This window comes from Saccostrea cucullata, unplaced genomic scaffold (assembly GCF_032062105.1).
Source record: "Saccostrea cucullata isolate Sc308-1 unplaced genomic scaffold, CSIRO_AGI_Scuc_v1 ctg4801, whole genome shotgun sequence".
NCBI lineage: Eukaryota > Metazoa > Mollusca > Bivalvia > Ostreida > Ostreidae > Saccostrea > Saccostrea cuccullata.
In genome coordinates, this window is record NW_026930746.1 from 9,106 (window position 1) to 36,475 (window position 27,370).

The following is a 27,370-nucleotide window of genomic DNA, read 5'->3' on the forward strand; positions in this document are numbered from 1 at the left end:
TGGTGCCAAGATTTCGATACGATACGATACGATACGATACGATACATTTAAATCCGATATATTGTACTTATTCTTAATAAACAAAGACACAACTGATTTTTTTTTACAGTTTATTTCAACAAATAACAAGGACCTATTTGAGTCCATGATCAAAGAGAAAAAGAAACAGAAGAAAAGATAACTAGATCAGTATTCATATCATGAATAAATAACAGTCAACATTTTAAAATTTCATATTTTTCTTCAAAAAGACCAATTCATTCACGCGTTCTGGACTCAAACAGGCCCTCGTTGCAGAAACAATGTCTCCTGTAGTACTAAACACTCTCTCTGAGGCAACAGATGTTGCCTGTACACAAAAGTATGTGCGAACAAGCCTGGCCAGTTTTGGAAAATAAACTTCATTTTCCTTCCACCACTCTAAGGGGTTTTCTTTCATGGAGGCTGGGTTATGTCCCTTGTAACTTTCTACCTCTTTTCTTGCTAATTCAGCAGGAGTTATGAATTCTTCACCTGTGACTAAAACCTCGTCCTCCCTAAACAAAGACTCTAAAGCAGTTCTTGGTACTTTTTGTTCACTGGGTTTTGAATCTGAAAAGGAATAGAGAATGAGATATCTCATGACAAGAAGTGTTGAACTAATGAACTATTAATGCTAATAATTCTATATATTTTTTTTTTCCCAAACCCTCTTATTTTTAGAACCATTTACATAGTATTTTAGAATCTCTACATACAAATTCTTTTATATTCTTAATAAATGACATTCAAGATCTTTAGAACCAAATATCATTTGTATTAAATCAAACTTTAATGATGAATTTAATCATAATAAATTGACAATGTATTAATAATTGAAAATCTGAATTAAATTATTAATCAAATGCTAAAATTACAAATTAAATTAACCTCATCATCTGAATCATCCTCAGTTGAACTACCAGACTTGAGGTGATCAGGAATGGTTGGAAGTGCTGGCAGCGGAATGTGATTTACTTGTGGAATGTTGACTGGCGTCACTGGTTTAGCATCTACCTCTTTCTTGATTGCATTAACATTTAAGTCCATCACTGACAACTTGTCCACCAATCTTTCCCAAGTTTCTGCTTGAATACATGGCTTGCCTTTGGTTCTTGGATCCAAAGCACTGGATTCCTCTAAAAACATCCGCACATTATTGTCAGTATATCGTGTTGCAAGATTCTGTCCAACAGCATTTTTCAAAGTTAGTATGAAATCGAAAAATCCCCTTCCTTTCTCTCAAAATGATGCAATAGTTTTCCCAGCAGAGGCAAAATCAGTCCAGAGGTAGGAGTCTTCTCCTCACAAAGAACTAATGTAGCTGTTAACATCACCCTCATGACAGAGACAAAATCTTCACAAATTTGAACTTCATGATCTGTCATTCGACTTACTGCTTTAGACTTTTTGATCCTTTCATCAAGAAGTACCGCAAGGACTGCAGGCCTCTGAATTAAAAACCTCTGAATCATTTGGTAAGTGGAATTCCAGCGGGTCTTGCAATCAATAATAATGCTGGAATGAGTTGTTCGCCGAGTCTCTGTCGATTAGGGGGCTGATACATGGTTCCATGGCTTTAATCATGTTTCTGTATCAATAAACGAGAAATAAAATATTATACAGGGAGAGATTGGTTTGCTTTTAACTGTTTAGGCTGCTTGTAAATTCAAGAACAGTTGAATAAAAAACTTACCTAAATACAGGATTTCAATGGTGTTCAAAGGTCGTAGATCATGTACTACATGTATGTATGCTAGAATAGTATTGGTAATTTCATTTGACTTCATGGAAGATAGTTTAATTTTTTCAGCAATGCTCCATGGGTTAACAGTCGAAAATGCTGCAAATACAATTTACCATTGAGGTCCTTGTTTGCTATGCTCCTATTTTGTATTGTTTTATGGACTTAAATTGATCTTGAATACTGTTCGTTATCATCCCCTGCCGACCGGTCATACCCGCCGTGTCCTCCTTGACCTAATTAGGAAATAACGGAAAAATCCGTCGTCAATTTAGTCTGTAAATAATGGACTTACAATCTGACTGAATGATAAATTGTATTTGCTGTCAAGGTCGACCATAGAACTTACGAAATGATGACTTAAAGCGAGACTGTTGATATTGTTTCATCAACTTGTTTGTCAATAATTTACCTCGTTTTAGAAATTGTTCTTACGTAGAGCATGCTCTTTTGTATCGAATCAATTGAGATACTAGTATATAAACTCTGTATGCAGGTGATGAAGGTATATTGCTGCATAAGTAAGGGAAGCTGACGATAGAAAAGTTATATCCATCACGTTTATCATAAAACTTTATTGTAAGATTACCACTGACGTCTTTTTCAAGTAAAATATCCAAATATGAAACGTGTGTCAGACTCTGGTATCTTGTATCTCAAGCTCATCAGGATATATCGTATCGTTAGATTAGGCATAACTTCTTAGAGCTCCTTTTTAGGTCCGGACATTTGCATGACACGTCTAATTTCAAAACCTGAATCATTCATTCATTGGATTGTAGTAGCTTGACAATGAGCCGTGTAATATGTGCTGCAATTAACATTTTTGGAAATGTCGTACACGTAACGACTAAACTGGTACTTTGAACCGGGACACAACTAGACCACGAGGTCTCATTTTCTGGAGAGGATAAGACAGGTTTTAAGCGATGTTTGAAGAGCCTGGTTGCATTTGGATCGGTTTTGGAAAGAAAAAGCTTGAGCGATTTAACAGGACTTTTTCATTTAATTCATGTATTGGGTTCGAGATGTCCGAAGTTATCTTACAATTTTGAATCGGTAAATTTCAGTATGGTCGTAATGTGTTTTTGACTCATGACCTATTATTACCATACCGGTAATATCAATCAAGTATGATGTTAAGTATCAAGCATTCTTGCAATAAATGAAACAAATATTTTTCTTCTTTTTATCACGTAAAATCTTAACTTAATAAATAGAAAATAAATAAATTCATGTAACTTCTGGCTCATTGATGACAAATTTGGCATGTCGAAAGCAGTTGTTGATGGTTTTCTCTGTGACTTTGTTCCAGGCGTTGTTGAGCATTCTGAGGGCGTCCAGGACTGTTATCTGTAGCTCTATCTTCTTCTCTATTGACTGCAGTTGTTTCAAAATGACTTGCTCTCTGTAGTGGACTTTCAAGTTCTGTATGATTCCTTGATCCATGGGCTGTGTCTTGCTTGTGGTGTTCGGTGGCAGGAAAAACAGGCGGATGGCTTTAAGACCGTCGACTTTGGGGTGTGCTGGACAGTTGTCGACGATCATGGCAACTTTGCGTCTCTGGTGCTGAAAACGTCTGTCCAGTTTTCTCAGCCAGGCTGTAAAAAGCTCAGATGTTATCCAGGCAATCTACCCCTTTATACTCGAGAGTTTTGTCGGGTAGTAGGCGAATAAAACAGTCCATTTCATCGGCATTGAAGATGTCACTGTGACTGTATTCACCTAAGAGGGTCTGAAGAGTGGAAGACCACTCTGTCATTTGATCAGTACCCTCATTTATGGCCTTTGATTCGCCACACTCACGTTTAAAGGTAATGTTATGGCGCTCTTTGAAGCGCTCGAGCCACCCATTGGTGCACTTGAACTCATCGCCAAGCTGAGAAGCGCTCTTTGAAGCGCTCGAGCCACCCAGTGGTGCACTTGAACTCATCGCCAAGCTGAGAAGCGAACTCCTGTGCTTTAGCGATGAGAAGGGGCCCGGACACTGGAACATTTTGGTCTCTGGCTGTTTTGAACCATTGCAGAACTGCTTGGTCTGTGTCTTTGTAGGTCGCCGTTCTAATCTTCTTTTCCTGTGGTCCGAATGCGCTCTGTTTGTAGGCCACATTGATCTTCTCGGCATTCTTGATCCACGTTGATAAGGTGCTGGGGGGATTTCACACTTCTTCGCAATGGCCGCTTTACTATCTCTTCCTTTTTCAACATCAGCGATGGCTTGAAACTTTGTTTCAATCGTATGGGTCTTTAGTTTTCTCTTGAGACCAGCTCTGGTATTCTTCTCTGTACTGTCTTGAGACATCTTGTTGAATGACGAAAAATTATTTTACGTCCTATTTTATCACCGACTAACATTATAATTGTTTAATTCAAGTTCACTTTGAAGAATCCCTGTTTTTTGAATTTCCAATGTTAATCATTTAGCGTGCATCATTAAATGCATTATCGGTAATACTGACTGTATTAATTTCAGAGTGGCTGTGAACTTGCTTATTTATTAATCGTAAACTACACCAAGCACCCAGGCTATCATACCGATTATCGTGACATAGATAACCCTCAGAAGCTTGGGATTAATTAAGATACGCCAGGGTTTCGAAGGTGCTAATTATTTGCCACTGGCAAGAATGCGTGAAGTTACGACACCAGATGTGTTCAGTAGACCGGAAAATTCACTGCACTTCGAGATAAGCAGGTAAAATTTGAACTTTGTACATGTTTTAACACCTCGCAAAGGATTTTTGCTGCTACCAAATCACTTGGTAAACCCCAAGCCCAAGCTTCATGGTTGGGCGACTCTTCCATTGTGTGCATAATTATTGAGCAAATCATTACCAATTATAGGTTACAATCATGGACACAGGGAAAGGTCACCAGACAATGAATGATGGTTTCGTTATGTGTAAGGCGTCCAGATGTTTAAAAAAATCCTGCGATAGGTTTGTCTGCCATTTTTCCCGCTCAGATACATAGCTGGTTTCGGTCGTTGCAACCATTGTTAACAACGTTGATTGTGACGTCACAATGCCGTGGCACGCGCACTTACCCTCCGGTAAATACGGCCTCGAATCCTATGAATATGCAGTGTTATGAACTGTTTGCGTTTGTATCTATTAGATTATATAGGGACTATAAATAAACTATATAATAATCAGTATTATCGCATTGAGAAGTGAGAACAATAAAAATGTTACTTAACTATTTAATTTATTCTTTGATTCCAAATAAACAGATATTGACCGATTGGGAAACAGCAAAAAGTCTAAATATGATCTTTTTAAAGAAGTTCAAATACGTTGGAACCGTCCCGTATTGCTCAAGTAATGTACATGTATATATCCAACCGTAAGCCTTTCTTTTCCTGCTTTTCGTTTTCTGAGGAATTCTTTGCTTTTCAGGAGAAATTTATCAATTTTACCACCCAAAACAAATGTTTAGTAATGTCCAAACAAAAATAAAATGCTCCTGACTTAAATCCATCAAAATGACATGACAATCTTCATACAGAGATATTTGAATCTATAGAAATGAACCTGTATTGTATTTGAAAACTACTCACTGTAGACCGTCACCTGAAAGGTAGATATTACCCCGAGGGTACAATTATCACATCTGGGCCTGTACAAAATGGCAACAGTCAGTGTCAAACTATCCTTATCTTGATTGAATAATAAGAAACACACAAAGATATGTAATTAAATAGACAGGGACACAAAGGGCTTAACTTCTCGTGTGAAGCATGTACTAAGTATGTTGTTTAACTTTTCCCTCGCCATTCGATTTGGTCCCTCGCTTCGCTCGGCACCAAATCTCATGGTACTCGGGAAAAGTTTACCAACATATACTTGCGACCTTGAATACACTTCGACATAAGCGGGGTATTCGAGATTACCATGTTCGAGATATCAGTAGTTTTTTAAATCATATATATAGAAAATACGGCCGGGACCGGCGATCGACTTCGACATAAGTGGGGTATTCGAGATATCCCATGTTCGAAATACTGATATTTACCTGTATGTATCTTAGTGTAGTCTACTTGTGTGCAAAGTTATATTGAAATCAGACCAAAACTGTGGGAGGAGTAGCATTTTGAAAGTATTTCACAGAAATTTCTATTTCTAGTATCCATGGCAACACCGTTGATTGAAATCAAAAACCGATATACAGAATTATGAATTCTAGTGAAGTCTTCTCGTGTGCCAAGTTATATTGAAATCAGACCAAAACTGTAGGAGGAGTAGCATTTTGAAAGTATTTCACAGAAATTTCTATTTTTAGTAACCACGGCAACATCGTTCATCGAAATCAAAAACTGATATACAGAATTATGTATCTTAATTTAGTCTTCTTGTTTGTCAAGTTACCGGTATATTAAAATCAGACCAAAACTGTAGGATGAGTAGCATTTTTTAAAGTATTTCACGGAAATTTCTATTTTTAGTAACCACGACAACACGTTCACCGAAATCAAAAGCCGATATAAAGAATATTGCCGTCTTACTTGGAAGACGGTATTATATAGTTGAAGCTTTTTACAGTCTTCGGGCTATGCACTTCCTCTCTCTCGTGATTTGTAGAAATTGCATGATGAGAAAATATCAGTTATTTCATTGGTTGAAATGCTGTTCAAGGCAAGGAAGATAACAATTTTGATGATCTAATTTTCGTACGACTTGACAATTTTGTAATATTTTCAATCTTTAAAAAATGACAAAACGAACAACATCAGCCGTGATTAATTCTAAATAACATGAGATTTTTTAGCAATAACTACAAGAGGCCCATGGGCCACATCGCTCACATGAGAAGCTTTGACCTTTCTGTTCTTTACCAGATTTCCCCCTTGTTATACATAATGCATCCCCACCCTACCCCACTGATCATAATTTAGACATTTTGAAATCTACACTACCCCATGATCCTTCCATGGGCACATATGTTTCAGCTTTGTTGGCCCAGTGGTTCCTGAGAAGAAGATTTTCAAAGATTTTTCCTATATATTTCTATGTAAAACTTTGATTCCCTATAATGGCCCCGCCCTTTCCCCGGGGGTCATGATTCCTACAATTTAGAATTTACACTACCCCAGAATGCTTCCACATAAGCTTCACTTTTTCTGGCCCAGTGGTTCTTGAGAGAAGATTTTCAAAGATTTTTCCTATATATTTCTATATAAAACTTTGATTCCCCATTGTGGCCCCGCCCTTCCCCCGGGGGTCATTATTTGAACAATTTAGAATCTACATTATACCAGGATGCTTCCACATAAGTTTCAGCTTTTCTGGCCCAGTGGTTCTTGAGAAGAAGATTTTCAAAGATTTTTCCTATATATTTCTATGTAAAACTTTGATACCCCATTGGTGGCCCCGCCCTTCCCCCGGGGGTCATGATGTGAACAATTTAGAATCTACATCATACCAGGATGCTTCCACATAAGTTTCAGCTTTTCTGGCAGATGGTTCTTGAGAAGCTTTTCAAAGATTTTTCCTATATATTTCTATATAAAACTTTGATTCCCCATTGTGGCCCCGCCCTTCCCCCGGGGGTCATGATGTGAACAATTTAGAATCTACACTATACCAGGATGCTTCCACATAAGTTTCAGCTTTTCTGGCCCAGTGGTTCTTGAGAAGAAGATTTTTTAATGACCCAACCCTATTTTTGTCTTTTCTTGATTATCTCCCCTTGCGAGGGGATATGTCCCTTCATTTTAACAATTTAAATTCCTCTTCACCCAAGGATGCTTTGTACCAAGTTTGGTCAAAATTGTCCCAGTGGTTCTTGAGAAGAAGTCGAAAATGTGAAAAGTTTACAGACGGACAGACAGACAGACAGACGGACGGACGACGGACAAAATGTGATCAGAAAAGCTCACTTGAGCCTTCGACTCAGGTGAGCTAAAAAAGGTCTCTTTAATTTCATTGTAAATAAAATTTGATTTTTATTGCTTGCATGCTTTACAATGTTTTTCCCATTTCTTGTTTGAAGGAGGTAACGGAAGCAGCAGAGGTTTGCCGAAAGCTTCTCGGCCGGTCAAAGTTTACGGAAATGACCGATCGACATTCGTGGTAGGGCTTATGCCAGTAAAAAGCCAATGTAGTGTTTCGAATTCATGTTTCATTCATTCATTCATTATCAGCTGTTTGTGTACCATGTGACCTTTATGTGTAGTCTTGTGTATGACATCACTTATGATGTGTTCTTAATAAATGATTGAGTTGATCACACGTGTTTTCAATGGCTCGTCTGAACATGGTGTCAGAAGCGGGATTCCAGTAATTTTTCCTGTATATTTAGCGGACAGATTAAGCCGATAACAGAACCATGCCTCGTTTCAACCCCCCGGAGAGTTTTAACTTCAGTAACCCGACAGAGTGACTCGACTGGACGGAACGATTTTCCCGCTTTAGAATGGCCTCGAAGTTGAAAAAAGATGACCCGGAGGTCCAGATCAGCGCACTTATCTACGCAATGGGTAAGGAGGCAGAGCATATTTAAGTCCCTACAGTTCGAAGATCAAGAGGATGAGAAGAAGTTTGACAAAGTCTTCAAGAAATTTGACGAATATTTCATTCCAAAGAGAAATATTATCCACGAACGAGCCAGATTTCATCAGCGCGCACAACAACCCAGTGAGTCAATAGAAACTTTCGTTAGAAATCTTCACGAAATTTCTGAATATTGTGACTTTGCTGACAAGAAGGAGCAAATTAGGGATCGATTAGTGATCGGAATATCTGACAAAGAACTCTCAGAGAAACTACAGCTCAGATCAGACCTGACACTCGAGAAAGCAGTAGAAATCGCGCAGCAATCAGAAATGGTTAAGAGTGTGTCAGCTACAAATGTGAAAGCAGTCCGTAAGCATAGTCAAAGTCAGCGGAATTTTAACACCGGCCGAGGCAGAGGTCGAGGACACAGACACTCAGGTGGGCGTGGCAGAGGTAACCATCACACCACAGGACAAGGTCAAGGAAAGTGTAACAAATGTAATCTACGACATGCAAGGGATCATTGTATCGCTAGGAGCAAACAGTGCAGACGGTATCACAAATATGATCACTGCCGTGTGTTGTAAGCAGAATAGCATCGCGGAAATAGTACATCCAGAACCTGGAGGATTGTATGAAGAAGGATTCCTTGGCTCGATCACTACTTGTTATGACGATCAAGCAGTATGGAAGGTGAACCTGAAAGTCTGTGGGAAAACTGTACCGTTTAAGATTGATTCAGGAGCAGATACCTCAGTCATGTCTGAATCAACTTACCGTAAACTTCAGTACCCGCCGAAACTGAAATCAGCCAACACTGCTTTGTTTGGACCTGGAGGACGAATTGACTGTCTTGGAGATTTCACAGCTGAGACTAAATTTAAGGACCAAAACTTTGCGTTTCCAATTCACGTTATCAGAGGGACAAGCAACCTTTTAGGACGCTCAGCTGCACACAAGTTTGGACTTGTAAAGAAAGTTGACAGTGTTGAACCAAGTTTGTTCGGAAGTTTCGGACTAGTGAAATGTGAGCCTGTAAAAATAACTCTTAGAAATGATGCTAAGCCGTACTGTTTAACAACTGCCCGTCGTATCGCATTTCCACTGATGTCAAAGGTAGAAGCGGAATTGAACAGACTCGAGAAAGAGGGCATCGTCGAAAAGATGGAGAGGCCAACGGTCCTTTTCTCTGTTCCTGGGTATTAAATAAACTAAGTATATAGTCATTATGAGGAAGAATGCTATTGTGAATTTTATGCCCCCTGGGTCAGGGGTTCTGTTGTTAGGGCGGGGTTATATAGAGAAAATGCAGAAATTGTTCAAAAAACTTCTCTGCTCCTGGTTATTAAGCAGATGAACTACCTATGTTTGTCTGCAAACTTGAACCTTCGCCATAACTTTTGAACCATGAATGATAGAGACTTTATATTTGGTATGCCTAATCCACTAATGAAGCTCTTTCAAATGACACGAAGGTCAATGACCTTGTGACCTTGACCTATATGCTAAAAATAGAGGTTTTTGCAAACTTTAACCTTTGCCATAACTTTTGAACCATAAAAGATAGAGACTTCATATTTGGTATACATACAACACTTATCAAGCTTTTTCAAGAGACAACATGGTCAATGACCTTGTGACCTTGACTGTGGCTTATACGCTAAATATAGCTTTTTTTGACGGCAATCTTTTATCCTTCGCCATAACTTTTAAACGAAGAAAGATGAAGAGAGACTTCATATTTGGCATGCATACTCCACTAATAATGCCCTTTCACATGACACCAAAGTCAATGACCTTGTGACCTTGACTGTCTTATATGCTAAAAATAGCTTTTTTGAACCTTCACCATAACTTTTGAACCATGTAAGATAGAGAACTCATATTTGGTATGCATACTTCACTAATCAAGATCTTTTAAATGACACCAAGATCAATGACCTTATGACCTTCACTGTGACCTTTATGCTAAAAGTATGTTTTTTTAAATTTGTTGCCGCCGGGCGCATAGTTTTTCACAAACACATCTTGTTTTTCAACTTTATATCAAATCTAAACCTTTCCGATGTCTCTCTCTCTCTCGATTGAAGTTTCGAACGACTACAATAAATGACACTGATAAAGCATCCTAAAGTCTTGCAAATGTGTTAAAAGACAAATACTATATTGTTTGAACATCATATATGGGAAGGTTGGATTTCCCTGCGGAGTGTTTTAACCGGCGTTGCCATCATTCCAGGTCGTTGTTAGTACGCATCGCCTACAGAAAAGATTATATTTTGTATGATCAAGTTTAAAAAAGAACTTCTAGTATTTCAGATACAATTATGTTTCAATATTTTCATATTTTAGATTAAAGTAAAAAATAATAAAGTTTCCAGTTATCTTATCTAAAGTTAATTTAAATATATGTAGAATTAAAGATAAAACACAATCCATTGTCCGGGGCTCCACAAGGCTGCAATCTCCAACCCAGTTGTTGGTGATGTACTGGCAAAGTTGTACCAAGCCATCTGTTGTTGCAGCTTCCTGGAGGTGATCAAACAACCCTGGAATGATGTCATGGGAAGGTAAGGTTCCGATTCCGATATTTTTCTGGGAATTTTGGCAATTTTCAAATTAGAGTTTTGGCCATACCTTGAATATACAGATGAACATTTTGTCAGTGCGACCCCTCATAAACCGCTACGCAGAATTTCGTCAGACTTGGCAGATATTTAGGACACAAAGTATAGATTTGCATTTTACCAGGAAATTCCGAATCCTTTATTTTTCTGGGAATTTCGGCACTTTACAACCTAGACTTTTGGGGATATCTTGAATATAGTGATGAACAGTTTGTCAGCGCAACTCCTCATAAACCGCTGGACAGAATTTCATCAAACTTTGCAGATATTTAGAACACAATGTGTAGATATGCATATTACCGGGTAATTCCGATTCTTTCATTTTTTCCGGGATTTTCAGCACTTTGAGTTTTGGGGGAGCGTGGGGTATGTAAGCTTGCTTACTTTTTCTTTCATGTATTTTGAAAAGGATGTTGACTGTTCAAAAAATGGGACAAATACCTGTTTGTATTTTCCTTAGCTCAATTTCACAACACTGTGAATGGACAGAAGTTGTGATAAGGGCTCCTTAACTACTTTGAATGTGGCATCAATGTACCAGGATTTGGCACGTCAAAATTAAAATAATCTGAATTAGAAAACAAGATATAAACATCAAATGTTTTATAGATTTAACAATTAATTTATTCTTAATGAACAAAATAAGTTAAAAATTATTCAGGTTTGTTTAAAAGGACAATCTGAAACTGTTTGAATTAACCTAGCATGTGAAGCTGTGTATCAGTTGCAAATATCACGTGCCTTCGTTGTACAACAAAGGTGTCTCCTTTGAGAAACCCATAATGAGTCATGTTCACGAATTCCTCATTTGGCTCGAGCTAGTTGAATCTCCTGGGCGGGAAGTCTGGAAAAAAACCATCATAATTCATTTTAATAAAAATATAAAATGCTCAGATCAGTCAGGCAGGATTTATTTTCAAATACTTTGGTTCACAGGATAAGTAGGATGCAAGAAAGTCTATTAATACACCAATATTGTGTCGCAATAGCTCAGACATGGTGTTCCTGGGTTCAAGTCCTAGTTGAGATTCAAATCTAGTTATAATAGGATTTCTTTACAGTCATGTAGGAACATCTTGCAAAACCTTTTTTGGTAAAATTTCAAAATCGGTGAACATATTACATGATTATATGGAACAATGAGTCTTTAAGTTACTTTACAGTAAATGACGTACCTGTTCTTGACTCTCCCAAATCCATGTTCAAAGACGATGCAAATGAACGCCAATACTTATTTGGGGTAGTAGTAGCTAGGCAGCGGGTTTTCCACTATGTATTCCTATATGAATTTCCTTTCACTCTCAGTCCATTTAGACCCAACATGCTTACAATAGTTAGATATAACAAATAAAGGTAATATACATTCTAGTAGAATGACACCATATAGCAGTTCTGACCGATCATTTTATTTGGTGGAATAGGTGAAAGGCCCGTTGGTGTTCCTCTGCATCTTTTGCCTTTCTATTTCTTTGGTGTGAATGAAAGAGCGTATGAGTGGAATGATGGCAATCTGTCATCTCTCCTTCACACTCCTGGCATCATCATGTTCACCATACTGTATAGTATAAATATCCGGAATCAAATATGCATATATATGACAAATAATTTAAATTACAAACCTTCAGAGTGATATTATATATGTAAGTGTTTTTATCTCAAATAGTTTATATTATCAGTTTTCCAGAATTTTAGCTGGTCTAATACAATGTAATTCTACATTCTATCCTGACAAAGTTGTAGCCTTATATAGTGCATAATTATAACATGTATTTAATGACTAATAATATAAATAAAATAAATATAAAATAAAAAATGTTTCATCTGGGAAATATGTATTTTGAAAAAAAAAAACAGATAAAAAGCAACAGATAAATTATACCAAAAAGATTTGAACCTGGATCTCCTTGTTCATGTTTTGTAAACATATTGAACAAAGTGTGTTACCATTTCCACCAAAACAAATACTATAGGTATGTATTATCCAACCATTGCATCAGATACCCTTTCCATATATGATTGTGTCTATAACAGAAACATTCCCTCAGTGTGACAGGTCAAGAAAAGTTAATTCAAAGTCAATCGGGGCATAAATTACAATGTACGCAGACACAGAAGTGCATTGAGTTTGTTTCATATCCCCGGCCCGCTGATAAATAACAAGGCGTGATTAGGTCTTTATAAGTTGTAAACAAAACAACATCTTTGGGAGGTGGATTGTTCACATTCAAACGGGAAGAAATGAATGCACTAACTACTCCTACGAATGCCATTTTAGGGAAATATTAATTTAAATCGTTGATGAAGCTGTAGGTACTACCTGAATTCTTGCAAAAAAAACTTTTCCATGGTAACTCCCCACGGTGTCCGCCATGTTGGCTTGGAACATGCGCGCTGCCATTGAACAGTCGATGCCAGGCCTTCTGTGCTTGCACATTCGGAAGGTCTCGGGAACCAGGCTACAATATTAATATACCTTTATCACCTCAAACGGGGTTTTTATCTCTCAGTTGATTCGATACACAAGAGTATGCTCTACGTACATGTATGTACAAATTTTAACACGAGGTAAAGTATTGACAATATCAGCAGGCTCGCTTAAAGTCATCATTTCGTAAGTTCTATGGTGGATATGATGACCTTGTCAGTCAATACAATTTAACATCGAGTCAAATGCTGACTGACACTTTTCATATTAATTGTTGGTCCATTATTTACACACTGAATTGACAACAGGTTTTCCGTTATTTACCGATCATGGCAAGGAGCACACTACGGATGTGATCGGTCGGCATGGGATGCTCGCTTCTCCTTGGCACCCGATCCCACCTCTGATGTTTCTGAGATCCGTGTTTGCTCTGCTCTAATTCTGTATTGTTTGATGGACTTTTGAGTTTGTGATCTCCATATAGTTCATTTCACACACCTTTGTTACATAATGCCATTTTGCACCTCCTTTAGTTTTGATCGGAAAACACTGACACTGACATTTTTTCTATGATATTAAAGGGTACCCATCTCTTATCCGCAACTCCTCATACCACTGTAGAAAATTTAATGAATCTTTCACAGGTTCTCTATGAATAATGCCATTGTGCATTCCTATTTTACTTTTTGATATGACACTTATTTCGAGTCTCCAAGTGCAAAACATGGACTTTTCCATTATAATCACACGGGCGCTCAGTGTTCACAGTTCCTCTAGTTTTTCACTGAAAGATGATCCTTTGCTTCGTGAAATTTTGCTTTGCTTATTCCATTTTGAATCAACAATTGAGAACAATATCTTTGAGGGCGTACTTCCTCTAATGCTATATGACGAGATTCCATTCACGCATCGATCGGAAAGTATTGTACAAAGACGCCTGGCTAAATTGTATGGAATATATTATTTCTAGGGTGACAGGTATTGCTTGGTTTCTGTTCTTTTGTAGAACACTTTCTCGTGAAATTTTGCTTTGCTTTTTCCGTTTTGAATCAACCATCTAGAACAATATCTTTTAGGGCGTAGTTCTTTTGATGCTATATGACGAAATTCCATTTACGCATCGGAAATTATTGTACAAGGACGCCTGGCTATATTGTATGGAATATTTTATTCCTATGGTGACAGGTATTGCTTGGTATCTGTTCTTTTGTAGAAAACGTTCGAAGTTATGCGGTCTTCTTTTTGAATAACCATTACGTCATTAATGGATAACATGTTTCTTTTCGATTTCATAATGAATTTGAAACCTATAGTATATCATCAATTATGTTGATCAGTTCATCAAGATGTATAACCGACACCCTCACAGTTTGTAACAAATATTGGTCACATTTTTTTCTCAGCAACTATTCATTGCAGATGCTTGAACTTTTAGCACATTCTTTGCTGAGGCATGCCAACTGGTGAGATTCATTTTTGTGCAAATCCGATGTCAACTTCCTGTTTATCCGTGCGTCTTTCTATACCATACATAAAAAATTTTCGTCGCAGGTTTCTCAGAACCCGTTGCAGATGCTTGAAATTTTAGCACATTCTTTGCTGAGGCATGCCATATGATGGAATTCATTTTTATGCAAATCCGATGCCAACTTCCTACTATCCGTACGTCTGTCTGTAAATGAACTTGCGTTTATCAACATGATAGTGTATATTCACATTAGAGCGGGAGTATTTCTAGTGAGCATTGGCTCACAGACTTCTTGTTTACGTTTCATCATGTTCCACAAGGGCTATCCTTCTGAAATTTTAATTGTTTATTCCAAAACCGAAAGTGTCGTTTTTCCTAAATTGCCTTCCATTTCAGGGACAGCATTAGACAGTAGGTACTATGTTATCGTTGTTATCGACCGCTTCAGGGTCGTACCTCGTAGATTTAAACTTGAACCAAGCACGTAAGTGCGTTTCACTAAGAGTTTCGATTTGCGTTTTACCAGTTGCTCGTTAGTCTACGAGTAGTCAAGGGCACTCGTAAACTGACTTGCGAGAGCCTAAACAAAGATTGCATCCTTGCAGTCGATGCTAAAACATTCAACAAGAGAGGATTTTTCAAAATCGGACGAATCCTTTCGATTACCTTAATGACGCAGAAGTAATCGAAAGGTGTCGTTTACCTCGAGTCTTCCTGGACTCAGATGTGCAGAGGACGACAAGACGAAGCCATTGTTTCAACTTATTTGTCAACAACCATGCAGGTGTAAAATTAGTACGAAGTCCGAGTCTTGACAATAAGCATTTGTTTTGGTAGAGTTATCTTTCTTTTATTACCACATTGCACATTGTAATGCAGCAATATAGAGGCGTGAAGTGAAGACTTTTAGTTACCATGTATGCTAGTATGCCAAAGCATTCTTTCTCCAGGAAAGAACAATTAGAGAGAGAGAGAGAGAGAGTAAGGGAGAGATAATTTCACTTATTCCATTAGTAATGTAAGTTGACAACAGACCGGCAGGACAAAAACAATATGCGCCCCGATCTATTGATCCGGGCGCATAAAATTACAACTTTTATAATTATTCTAAGGATGATTTTTTCCCAGTTGGCTTTTGTGTGCGGGACTGTGTCTGAGAGAGAGAGAGGGTGTGTATGTGCACTAATAAAACTTTGATTATAGGTACTTGTGACTGTTAAGTATTTTGCAAAAGGGTCTCTTTTCGGAATGTGGAGACTTGAACGGGATGTTGCTCTCCAGCGTACCCCGGTGAATAGACAGCGTCACTGACTCCATCTGCAGTAGTCTGGATAATATTCATTCTCCAAAAGGTTTGCGAGACATGTAAGGACAACTGTTTGCACTTTAATTTTAAAGAACATGTGTAAATAAGGCCTATCATCCCCGAAGAACTAATAAAGCAACGAAAACTTCTTAATCTTTAAATATAAGGACTTAAGTCTTTACGTTTTCATTTAGATAAATCAAATCAAGCAATCAATCAATCTCGCATACTAGTAATAGCTTAACTTATTCTTTTACATTATTTAAGATTACTTAAACCTAAAAGAAGTTGTATCAAGCTTTCTAGAACGCCAAAGTTTTTTGTGTTCTTTATATGTATATTGTCCAAGCAAAATAGCTCAGCAACCTGAACATCATTCAAACCACAACCCATGTCGTGCGTGTGACTCAGTGGTTATCTAAGAGCGTCTGCTCCAAGAGTCGCGAAGTAAGGAGTTGATCCTTACGTCGCCGGTTCGCATCCCACTGTGGTACATCTATACTTATACATTAACAAATTTTGCAAATAAACTCTGAAACGGCTACACAAGAGTTCTTACTTAAGCCTGTAGGAATACTGTAGGTATAAGATGATGTCTTAAACTATATTCAGATTTCACTTGCATAGTAATTATCGTATATTTAATTAAAAGTCTACTTTCACTTTCGGTTAACAGCCTCGAAATAGCACTAAAGAGAGTAAAGTGGTGGCGAATCTAAGTAACTGGCATTTTTAAAAAAAACTGACGCCAAGCAAGCGCTTATTTATTTCATAAAACGTCATTAATGAATTATTCAATCAAAACTTGATTTAAGATATATAAAAGAAAAGCTCTGATCATTGATTAAAAAACAAAATGTGCAAATCCTTTCCGTTTATGTCCGATCTAGCTATTTGTTGAAAGTTCTAGAAAGTCAGATGGCATCGAACCCGATTTAAAAAATAAAATCGAGGCGATTGTTTATCATGAATGGACATGGAAATAAATGTTAAGAAATTGGTAACAGTGAGTTTGTAAGTTGTGCAAATGTTTTATAAAAAAAAATTGTCGATGAATGGACATGTTTATTTGTTTAGACATATAAAATGGTATAGTTTTGATTTTTAAATATTTTTGGATCTCATTGGATGCTACCTCAAAGGACACACCAGGCAATGGCAGTGGAAGTTGCAGTAACTACTTGAGAATATCCACTTATTTGTTAGAAACACAATGCATCAGTGCATGCCTAAACACATACATTATTCAGACCGCAAATTGATTTGTAAAAAGTTGAACCTGGCGAGGAGTTGTATGTTTATTTTCCAAGGAGGAAAACCAGGAACATCACCTAAATTACCAGTTTTTGGCCCTACAGGTCGGAAAAAAGACGTCAGATTTATCATACCTTGTAAATTGTGGGCCAAGAGGTTCAGATTAAGTCATGTAGATAGAATGCACAAAAAGTGATGCAAGTTCCATCAAAGGAGAGTGATGACATGTTTAATGTTGAAACTGGTGACAGAAGACCATTGTATCCAGGCGGGTTAATAGGTTTCGTGAGGGTGACATTAAAATTGATTAATTGTATGTTGTTTAGCGTCCCTATAGAAAATTTGCCACACATATGGAGACACCACCGTTTGCCGGCGTAGAGCCGCAAATTTTGTCCTACGCTCTGCATTCAGGGAAACTGAACAGTGAGCGATCTTTTTGTGCCAGCACCTACTGCGACACGGGACCTCGTTTATATAGTCTTATCCGAAGTACCGGTCTCCACATCCCACAGTGGGCTCGATCCAGCGACGTAAGGATCAACTCTAGAGCAGACGTCCTAACCACTGCGCCACAGGGACAACATATGAAATTGAAGTATTTGAGTAGCAGACAGAATTCTGCTGACTTTGATGTTACCAAGTTGTACATAGTTTTATATATAGTGTTTTTTTAAAAGAGTTTGATATATATAGTGGGTTAAAGAAAAAGAGTTGTATATATATAGGTTTAAAAAAAGAGAAGAAAGAAATTCTTTGTATATAACTTTGATTCTGTTACCTGTTTATATGACGTTTACCTTCATACACAAAATTCTATACTTAGCAGCCGTATCAACACAGAACAATGTATCTTAGCAACGTGGTGTACTTGAGTGCCAAGTTATATTGAATTGAGACGAAAACCGTAGAGGTGGTATTTTGTAAATATATCAAAGACATTTCTATATTCTTAGTGACCAATGGCAGCACCTTTAACGTTCTCGACTACCGATACACAGTCATATTTTAGTGTAGTCTACTTGAGTGCCAGGTTATATTGAAACCAGTAGGAGGGATAGCAATTTGAAAATATGTCTGAGAAATTTCTATTTTTAATAACCATGGCAACACCGTTTATCGAAATCAACATATATCCAAAATTAAGTACCTTGTGCAGTCTACTTGTTTACAGACGGAAGGAAGTCGGAGACTTCACTTTTGGATTTGCTCTTCTGGTCTCTGACCGTACTGCTTAAAACCAGAGCAGAGGAAAAGGGAAGTGTCAGACACCATCATGTTATTCTGGTAGACTTAAGACTTTAATGGCATGAGCAAGTTTTCAACACTTTTATACCCGAAGGACTTCTGAATAAGGTGATTTTTGAAATAGTTCTACATTTCTGTAGACGGGGACAAGAAAAATATCAACATCTGAAGGTGCAGGATATTGAAATTCTATCGGAAAATGGAGAACGTTTTGAGAGAAATCAGACTTCTGAAATTCTAAGAATCACCAAGGAATAACAAATGAAACAGAGTTCAGAAGCTCGAATGTATGAAATGAAAAGTTCTCCTTTTTGTCCCGTCAAGTCATTTGAGAAGTAGTTATACTTACCAACAAGGGCACCGCTAAGCGGAGCATCCCCTCGAGACAGGAAGTTCACTGGTAATGGCAATATCTCAAGGGAGATAAATTCTCTAGAGTGACGTTAAACATTGATAGTACAACGTATTTTGTTTAATGTCCCTCTAAGGAGTTTTTTGCTCATATGAAGGCTTGCTGGTAGAGAGCTGCATAATTTTTTCCCTATAATAGGCACTGACGGCCATTGAGCAGTGAGGGATCTTTTCGTGCAATCATCTATTGGGACATGAGCCCTTGATTTACACGTCTCATTCGAAGGACCAGTCTCCACATCCCACAGTGGGATTCGAACCCGCAAGATTCGGATCAACTCCCTTACTTTTGACAAAATTATTAGGGGGTATTGTTGTTGATCCATGTTTTTTTTTTTTTTTACAAAATGCAAAGTGCAGAGCGTCTTGGTTATGGTAGGGGCATAACATGAATACCTAATTTGGCGTAGTAAAGTTTAAACTAAGATGAAGAAAATAAAATGTTTTTCAGCACTATTTATTTTTTTTTCATAAAATTGTCGGGGTGGGGGTGTCTATTTTTAACAAAAATTAAATTGCATAGTATTTTAATGGGGAGGGAGAGGCATAAGATGCATACGTAATTGGGCAATTTCCCATATATACCTAGCAGAAACATATCATGTATGCTACATGTATTAGTTTCAGTAATTTGCCTACGTAAGTATATCTCCAGTTCAAGGCAATATGCATTTTTTTTTCGTAATAAAAAATAATAATGTACATCGAGAGGTCAAATGAGTTTGTGGATTGTATTTACAGCTTTCAGGAATAACGTGCATCCCAAATTCCCAGACACCTTTTGGAATTTGGTAATGAAACTTCAACATTCATCAAATTATTTCAATTACTTAGCGGCTGAGATGACATGTTAATTCATTCAGACTGTCTCAAAATACGCACAACAAGTGTATCTTTTAAAAAAGATAGGTGAGCTAGCGCCGTAGCAATTGTTAAATACAGAAAGGAAGGTCCGTGATCAAGTGATTTATTATGCTGAATTTTTAAGTTTTTATCGCGGCTGGAGTGTGATAAATTAATAATTGTTTTGTGAAGTGTATTTTATACACACATAGGTAACGAAAGGAAGGCGAGGGTGGTTGTGTTGACCAATTGGAGTTTTGGCGCAACGGAACATTTATGACCTTTACTGGAGAGGGGGGGGGGGGGGGAGACTCTATATAATATGTTGAAGATGCCGATTGAGGCATTGTGTGAGCTGGTTTAAGAATAGAATTCCGTGGCAATATAGCAAAGAAAATGCAAAGGAGTTAAAAAGAATATAGAAATAACTCAAAGTGTATGTTGTATAAAGAAATCCAGAGAGTTCCGAATGTGAAGTTGTGAGCTCGGTTGTGAAGTAGCTTGTCAAGAACTGTTAAGTTTTAAGCCATGCACATCATTTTTTTTTTTTATTTTTTTTTTTTTTTTATTATTATTTTTTTTTTTTATAAATAATGGATTTATTCGTTATTATTAGTTTAAATTCTTGTCTCTGGAAATTGTAAGATTGGCTGAATTGACCAATCAGAAATAAGAGTCTATTTTTGGTTGTGCTTGGACGTAAAAAAAACTCTCTTGTCTTGTTTAGAACAATCAGATAATGACTCGAGCTTTTCCATCCGAAAAAAAGAGGAAATTGAAGTATTGCAATTATGTAGTTACCTTTAAACTGTAAGCTACACAATAAAAAAACATAGTTATTTAATGACGCAACCAAATTGTTATTGTACGGACTATCTAAATTATTTTCCCCAGTTTTCCAAGAATGCACCACCATGAGGCCGAGCATGCGTATTCAAGGAATTTGGACTAACGTAGTTGCTAGCGCTCGAGAGCGCTAGCAATAATATGACAATGTGCAAATACATGTGCGAAGTAAAACTTACTGAGCGAGTCTATCGAAGCGACCCGAATTTACCAGGTTGATAAAACAGAAGTGGTATTTGTCAAGTCGTACATAAAACTTCAGTTTATTGAAGCAACCCGAATAGGTTCCACCCGTGCATTATACGTCAAAAGGTGGCGCCACTGTTTTATAAGTGGTTTCGGAAACGCTTTGTCTTGTGACGCTTGAATGTTTTCGCTTGACGCTGAACTACCGTACTGTATTACGATATACTGAATTAGTTTAACATAATATGCCACAGTATTTCCTGGATGTAAAAATACCGGCGGACATCGTTTCCCATTTGATGCATCGCTAAATTTGAAATGGAGAGTTGCCATCAAACGAATGGACGAGAGAAAGCGTCTATGGAGACCTGGAAGGTTCGACGTGGTATGTTACGCCCACTTTCTCGCTAGTGACTACAAGACGACGCTGTTAGGTTAGTTAGGATATTAATTACACGTTCATGGATTGTTTTTTGTTGAATTTTCATTTTTTTTCTCGATGATTGTTATTTTTAACTAATAAATTGAATTTCTGTTCGCGTTGCTTTGTGGTTTGTTTTCCATTTCCCAGGTTACGTCTTGTTAAACAGACATGCAGCAAGCAAGGATGATGAGGATGAAGCGGATGAAATTATTTGGGAGTATTTTATATATAGTATCATTGCTTATAATATAAACTATTGTCAGATATATTAATTTTTTCCTACAACCTCAGCATAAGCATGATAATTATTTTTATACAAAATTAATTAAAAATGATATTAAATTATTAAATTAAAGAAACATTAATGATAACCTTTCCTAATTTATTTTGCTTGGGGTTATTCTTATCAATATCCAGGACAATATACTATATAAATATTCAATTAATTAACATTCAAAAATTTCAAACTATTTTCCTATTATAAATCATTTTCTATCTTTTTTTAATAAGGTGACAGATCACGTCTAAAGGAAGATGCAGTTCCTTCAATTTTCACATTTACTTCAAGTTATGAAGAGTCGCCACGAGAAAAACGATTCAAGAAGAGGCAAACACAGCCAGAAAATGTACCAGTAATTTCTTTCCAGGAGACTGACTGTCTGCAAGAAGTAGAGGTAAAAAGTACTGAACCAGAAGTTCCTGTTGACTGCGATGACTATCAAGATCAAGAGCGTGTACTGCAAGACCAAGGCATACAGTGTGAAATCCCAACATTTGGAAAGTTATCAGTTGAAAGTTTAATGAATAATGATAAAATCATTAACTTCTACACTGGGTTCCAAGATTACAACCACTTTATGATGTTTTTTCACTGCCTTGGACCCAGTGTAGGTGAGCTCACATACCAGTGTTCCTTACTCCATCCAAAAGACCAGTTATTTATGACTCTAATCAAACTTAGACAAGACAAAGAAGATCTTGAATTGTCAATGCTCTTTAATGTGTCTGAGTCCACAGTATCTAGAATAATTATTACGTGGATAAATTTCATGTATTTCCAATTAAAAGAGATCAATATTTGGCCAGCTCCAGCCGTCATCCATGAATACATGCCTCAAGACTTTAACTCAAAATTCCCGAACACCAGAGTTATACTAGACGCTACTGAGATACCTATTGAAAGGCCGTCCCATGTTAACTGTCAGAGTGTGACTTGGTCCAATTACAAACACAAAAACACACTCAAGACAATGATTGGTTGCAGTCCAAAGGGTGCCATAACCTTCATTTCTGATTCCTACGGGGGCTCTGCTTCTGATAGACCGATTATTGAAAAATCTTGTCTTTTAGAACCTACATTAAATCTCTTTGAAAAGGGTGATTCCATCATGGCTGATAGGGGGATTATGGTTCAGGATTTATGTGCAAATACATGTGCGAAGTAAAACTTCCTGAGCGAGTCTATCGATGCGACCCGAATTTACCAGGTTGATAAAAGGTGGCAGAGGATAGTTTTTTTTGCAATCAAAACGTTTGACTGACGGTTTACTTAATATTGAGCTGCTTTAAAAATGTGCATTGAAAAATTTTTAATTCCCTCTACATGTAATAATAGTATGATGTAGTTCCTTGAGAAATTTGAAGCTTTTAGGAATAAAACATGTACAACTTACACAATGAGCCCTAAAGATGGCGCAGGGACAATCTCAAAATTTCATGTGAATCAAGCCTATTTTCACTATTTCGCCGCAGCCACATCTGCTTCCAGGCCCGTGCGCCTGACCTAAGCTACCACACAAATTGCAGAATAACATTTGTACATACCAATGAACAGCAAGAGATAATGGCTCAACCACCTCGTTTTCAAGCTACAATTCATCCTGTGAACCCACCCCGCTTTTCTGGTGAAATACCGGTAGAGCGAGTTTTGAGCTTAGTTTCGTATTTCTAGTCCATATCCCATATACAGTAGTAGTGACACTAAAGTGTCATATTTCAATAAATTATACAAGGCCACCAATTCCCTCCAAATGCACCCATAAAATATTCTAGCTATAAAATTACCTATAATATGCATTCAAACCTCAGGTATCTCTTTTTTTTCTATTTTTTGACCGGTACTTTATTCGAAACTATCCTCTGCCACCTTTAACTTTCAAAGTTTGTCTTGCAAGTAATAAACCTTGCTCAATTCAAAAAGAACATGCAATTCTGAGTAAAAATATACCAAATATGTCTTGATTCATTGAAAAATAAAAAAGTTATGGCCAAATAAGAGACCTCACCAATTCTCGGTCAACCACCTTAACCCCATATTGTTTCTTACACATAAAACAAATGCAATTCTTACAACTCCAGATGATAAATATACCAGCAAAAAAGTGTTAAATGGTAATTTTAATCTATTTCAAATACATTTATATGTAAAAAGTCAAATATAAAGGGCACATCTTGGTGAAATGTACTCACATGTATCACATACTCCCCTATTTTTCATGTTCTATGAAATTCCATTTTATCTCTTTTTCACTTGGTTTTATATACCTATAACTTCTTTGCAAAGTTAAAACCCCTTTCAACTTTCAAGATATTTATCATGATATGCAAAAAACCCTATTGCATCATATGCTAAAGAAAAGGTGTCCAGGAAATGGCTGTTCAACACGCTACCCCTGCAGCCATTTCTTCAGTGTAATGAAAATGCACTGTAAAAAATTGTTTGTCCTAGCTGAATTCTTTCTAAGTGTCTGATATTCACTTTTAACAGTTATGAGTAATCAAATACATACATTTCATTCTCCTGAATACTAAAAGTGATTATTCTGTTCATCCTGGGCAATTGCGGGCAAATTATATGGGCCTAGCAGAATTCAATAATTACATGAGAATGCACATTTTATTGATATTACTTCATTAAATATGCAATATAAACTCTTTGTTTTGTTATTATTCAAAGAAAAATAGTCATTTTATAGCAAACCATTGAAAAATTTAGATTCTGTCACATTAAAATATAGATAAATTCAAAAATTGAAAAGGGGGGGGGCATATTTCATGAAAATATCAATAACAGAATAGGTTAAATTTGGAAAAATAAAGCAAAAAAAGTTTTTTTGTACTATTTATGATTAGGTTTAGTGACATTTAGGTATGCTGACTGATTTTTATTTTCAAAATAATTATATTTAGTAAATTAGGTTGAAAAAATGGCAAATATATGTAATTTCAGTGATATCGCACTAATTAATACACTTAAATTTTAATTAGATTTAATTAATTAATTCAAGACATGATTTTCATTATGCGACACTACCCAAAGAATCAAATTCAAACAATTAATTTATTCTCTGGCAAGAAATGCCTGAATCTTATATGATTTATTATGCTGATGGTTCAAAGTCTTTAAAAATGTATGCTGGAAAAGAGTAACCCCCCTTGCTTTTTAGTGAATATACCTAACTGTACAGATTTTAAATAACAGAAACAAAGTATTTATTTAAATTGACTTACATAAATAAACTCTTTTGTATAAAAATCAGACTAAAATTCACATTTCTAAAAATTGATGCATTCTTGAAGGTGGCAGAGGATAGTTTTTTTGCAATCAAAACGTTTGACTGACGGTTTACTTAATATTGAGCTGCTTTAAAAATGTGCATTGAAAAATTTTAAATTCCCTCTACATGTAATAATAGTATGATGTAGTCCCTTGAGAAATTTGAAGCTTTTAGGAATAAAACATGTACAACTTACACAATGAGCCCTAAAGATGGCGCAGGGACAATCTCAAAATTTCATGTGAATCAAGCCTATTTTCACTATTTCGCCGCAGCCACATCTGCTTCCAGGCCCGTGCGCCTGACCTAAGCTACCACACAAATTGCAGAATAACATTTGTACATACCAATGAACAGCAAGAGATAATGGCTCAACCACCTCGTTTTCAAGCTACAATTCATCCTGTGAACCCACCCCGCTTTTCTGGTGAAATACCGGTAGAGCGAGTTTTGAGCTTAGTTTCGTATTTCTAGTCCATATCCCATATACAGTAGTAGTGACACTAAAGTGTCATATTTCAATAAATTATACAAGGCCACCAATTCCCTCCAAATGCACACATAAAATATTCTAGCTATAAAATTACCTATAATATGCATTCAAACCTCAGGTATCTCTTTTTTTTCTATTTTTTGACCGGTACTTTATTCGAAACTATCCTCTGCCACCAAAACAGAAGTGGTATTTGTCAAGTCGTACATAAAACTTCAGTTTATTGAAGCAACCCGAATAGGTTCCACCCGTGCATTATACGTCAAAAGGTGGCGCCACTGTTTTATAAGTGGTTTCGGAAACGCTTTGTCTTGTGACGCTTGAATGTTTTCGCTTGACGCTGAACTACCTTACTGTATTACGATATACTGAATTAGTTTAACATAATATGCCACAGTATTGTTGCGTTCCTGGATGTAAAAATACCGGCGGACATCGTTTCCCATTTGATGCATCGCTAAATTTGAAATGGAGAGTTGCCATCAAACGAATGGACGAGAGAAAGCGTCTATGGAGACCTGGAAGGTTCGACGTGGTATGTTACGCCCACTTTCTCGCTAGTGACTACAAGACGACGCTGTTAGGTTAGTTAGAATATTAATTACACGTTCATGGATTGTTTTTTGTTGAATTTTCATTTTTTTTCTCGATGATTGTTATTTTTAACTAATAAATTGAATTTCTGTTCGCGTTGCTTTGTGGTTTGTTTTCCATTTCCCAGGTTACGTCTTGTTAAACAGACATGCAGCAAGCAAGGATGATGAGGATGAAGCGGATGAAATTATTTGGGAGTATTTTATATATAGTATCATTGCTTATAATATAAACTATTGTCAGATATATTAATTTTTTCCTACAACCTCAGCATAAGCATGATAAATATTTTTATACTAAATTAATTAAAAATGATATTCAATTATTAAATTAAAGAAACATTAATGATAACCTTTCCTAATTTATTTTGCTTGGGGTTATTCTTATCAATATCCAGGACAATATACTATATAAATATTCAATTAATTAACATTCAAAACTTTCAAACTATTTTCCTATTATAAATCATTTTCTATCTTTTTTTAATAAGGTGACAGATCACGTCTAAAGGAAGATGCAGTTCCTTCAATTTTCACATTTACTTCAAGTTATGAAGAGTCGCCACGAGAAAAACGATTCAAGAAGAGGCAAACACAGCCAGAAAATGTACCAGTAATTTCTTTCCAGGAGACTGACTGTCTGCAAGAAGTAGAGGTAAAAAGTACTGAACCAGAAGTTCCTGTTGACTGCGATGACTATCAAGATCAAGAGCGTGTACTGCAAGACCAAGGCATACAGTGTGAAATCCCAACATTTGGAAAGTTATCAGTTGAAAGTTTAATGAATAATGATAAAATCATTAACTTCTACACTGGGTTCCAAGATTACAACCACTTTATGATGTTTTTTCACTGCCTTGGACCCAGTGTAGGTGAGCTCACATACCAGTGTTCCTTACTCCATCCAAAAGACCAGTTATTTATGACTCTAATCAAACTTAGACAAGACAAAGAAGATCTTGAATTGTCGATGCTCTTTAATGTGTCTGAGTCCACAGTATCTAGAATAATTATTACGTGGATAAATTTCATGTATTTCCAATTAAAAGAGATCAATATTTGGCCAGCTCCAGCCGTCATCCATGAATACATGCCTCAAGACTTTAACTCAAAATTCCCGAACACCAGAGTTATACTAGACGCTACTGAGATACCTATTGAAAGGCCGTCCCATGTTAACTGTCAGAGTGTGACTTGGTCCAATTACAAACACAAAAACACACTCAAGACAATGATTGGTTGCAGTCCAAAGGGTGCCATAACCTTCATTTCTGATTCCTACGGGGGCTCTGCTTCTGATAGACAGATTATTGAAAAATCTTGTCTTTTAGAACCTACATTAAATCTCTTTGAAAAGGGTGATTCCATCATGGCTGATAGGGGGATTATGGTTCAGGATTTATGTGCAAATACATGTGCAAAGTAAAACTTAC

General features: G+C 36.7%; 2 protein-coding genes across 2 annotated transcripts; both read left to right on the plus strand.

Annotated features, from left to right (window-relative positions):
• Nucleotides 1–21,210: 21,210 nt before the first annotated feature.
• LOC134229922 (uncharacterized) lies at nucleotides 21,211–22,739 on the plus strand. The gene is made up of 2 exons (XM_062711705.1): nucleotides 21,211–21,304; nucleotides 21,805–22,739. The coding sequence occupies exons 1-2, from the start codon at nucleotides 21,211–21,213 to the stop codon at nucleotides 22,737–22,739; spliced, it is 1,029 nt and encodes a 342-aa protein (XP_062567689.1).
• Nucleotides 22,740–25,834: 3,095 nt separating this feature from the next.
• LOC134229923 (uncharacterized) lies at nucleotides 25,835–27,363 on the plus strand. Its single transcript, XM_062711706.1, has 2 exons — nucleotides 25,835–25,928; nucleotides 26,429–27,363. Exons 1-2 carry the CDS (start codon nucleotides 25,835–25,837, stop codon nucleotides 27,361–27,363), a joined length of 1,029 nt encoding a protein of 342 aa, XP_062567690.1.
• The last annotated feature ends 7 nt before the right edge of the window (nucleotides 27,364–27,370 follow it).

Excerpts from the sequence above, each read along its gene's own strand:
- LOC134229922 (XM_062711705.1), top strand. The coding sequence starts at position 21,211 with ATGGACGAGAGAAAGCGTCTATGGAGACCTGGAAGGTTCGACGTGGTA. Across the intron at positions 21,305-21,804 it reads CTACAAGACGACGCTGTTAG|GTGACAGATCACGTCTAAAG; the intron begins GTTAGTTAGGAT and ends TTTTTTAATAAG.
- LOC134229923 (XM_062711706.1), top strand. The coding sequence starts at position 25,835 with ATGGACGAGAGAAAGCGTCTATGGAGACCTGGAAGGTTCGACGTGGTA. Across the intron at positions 25,929-26,428 it reads CTACAAGACGACGCTGTTAG|GTGACAGATCACGTCTAAAG; the intron begins GTTAGTTAGAAT and ends TTTTTTAATAAG.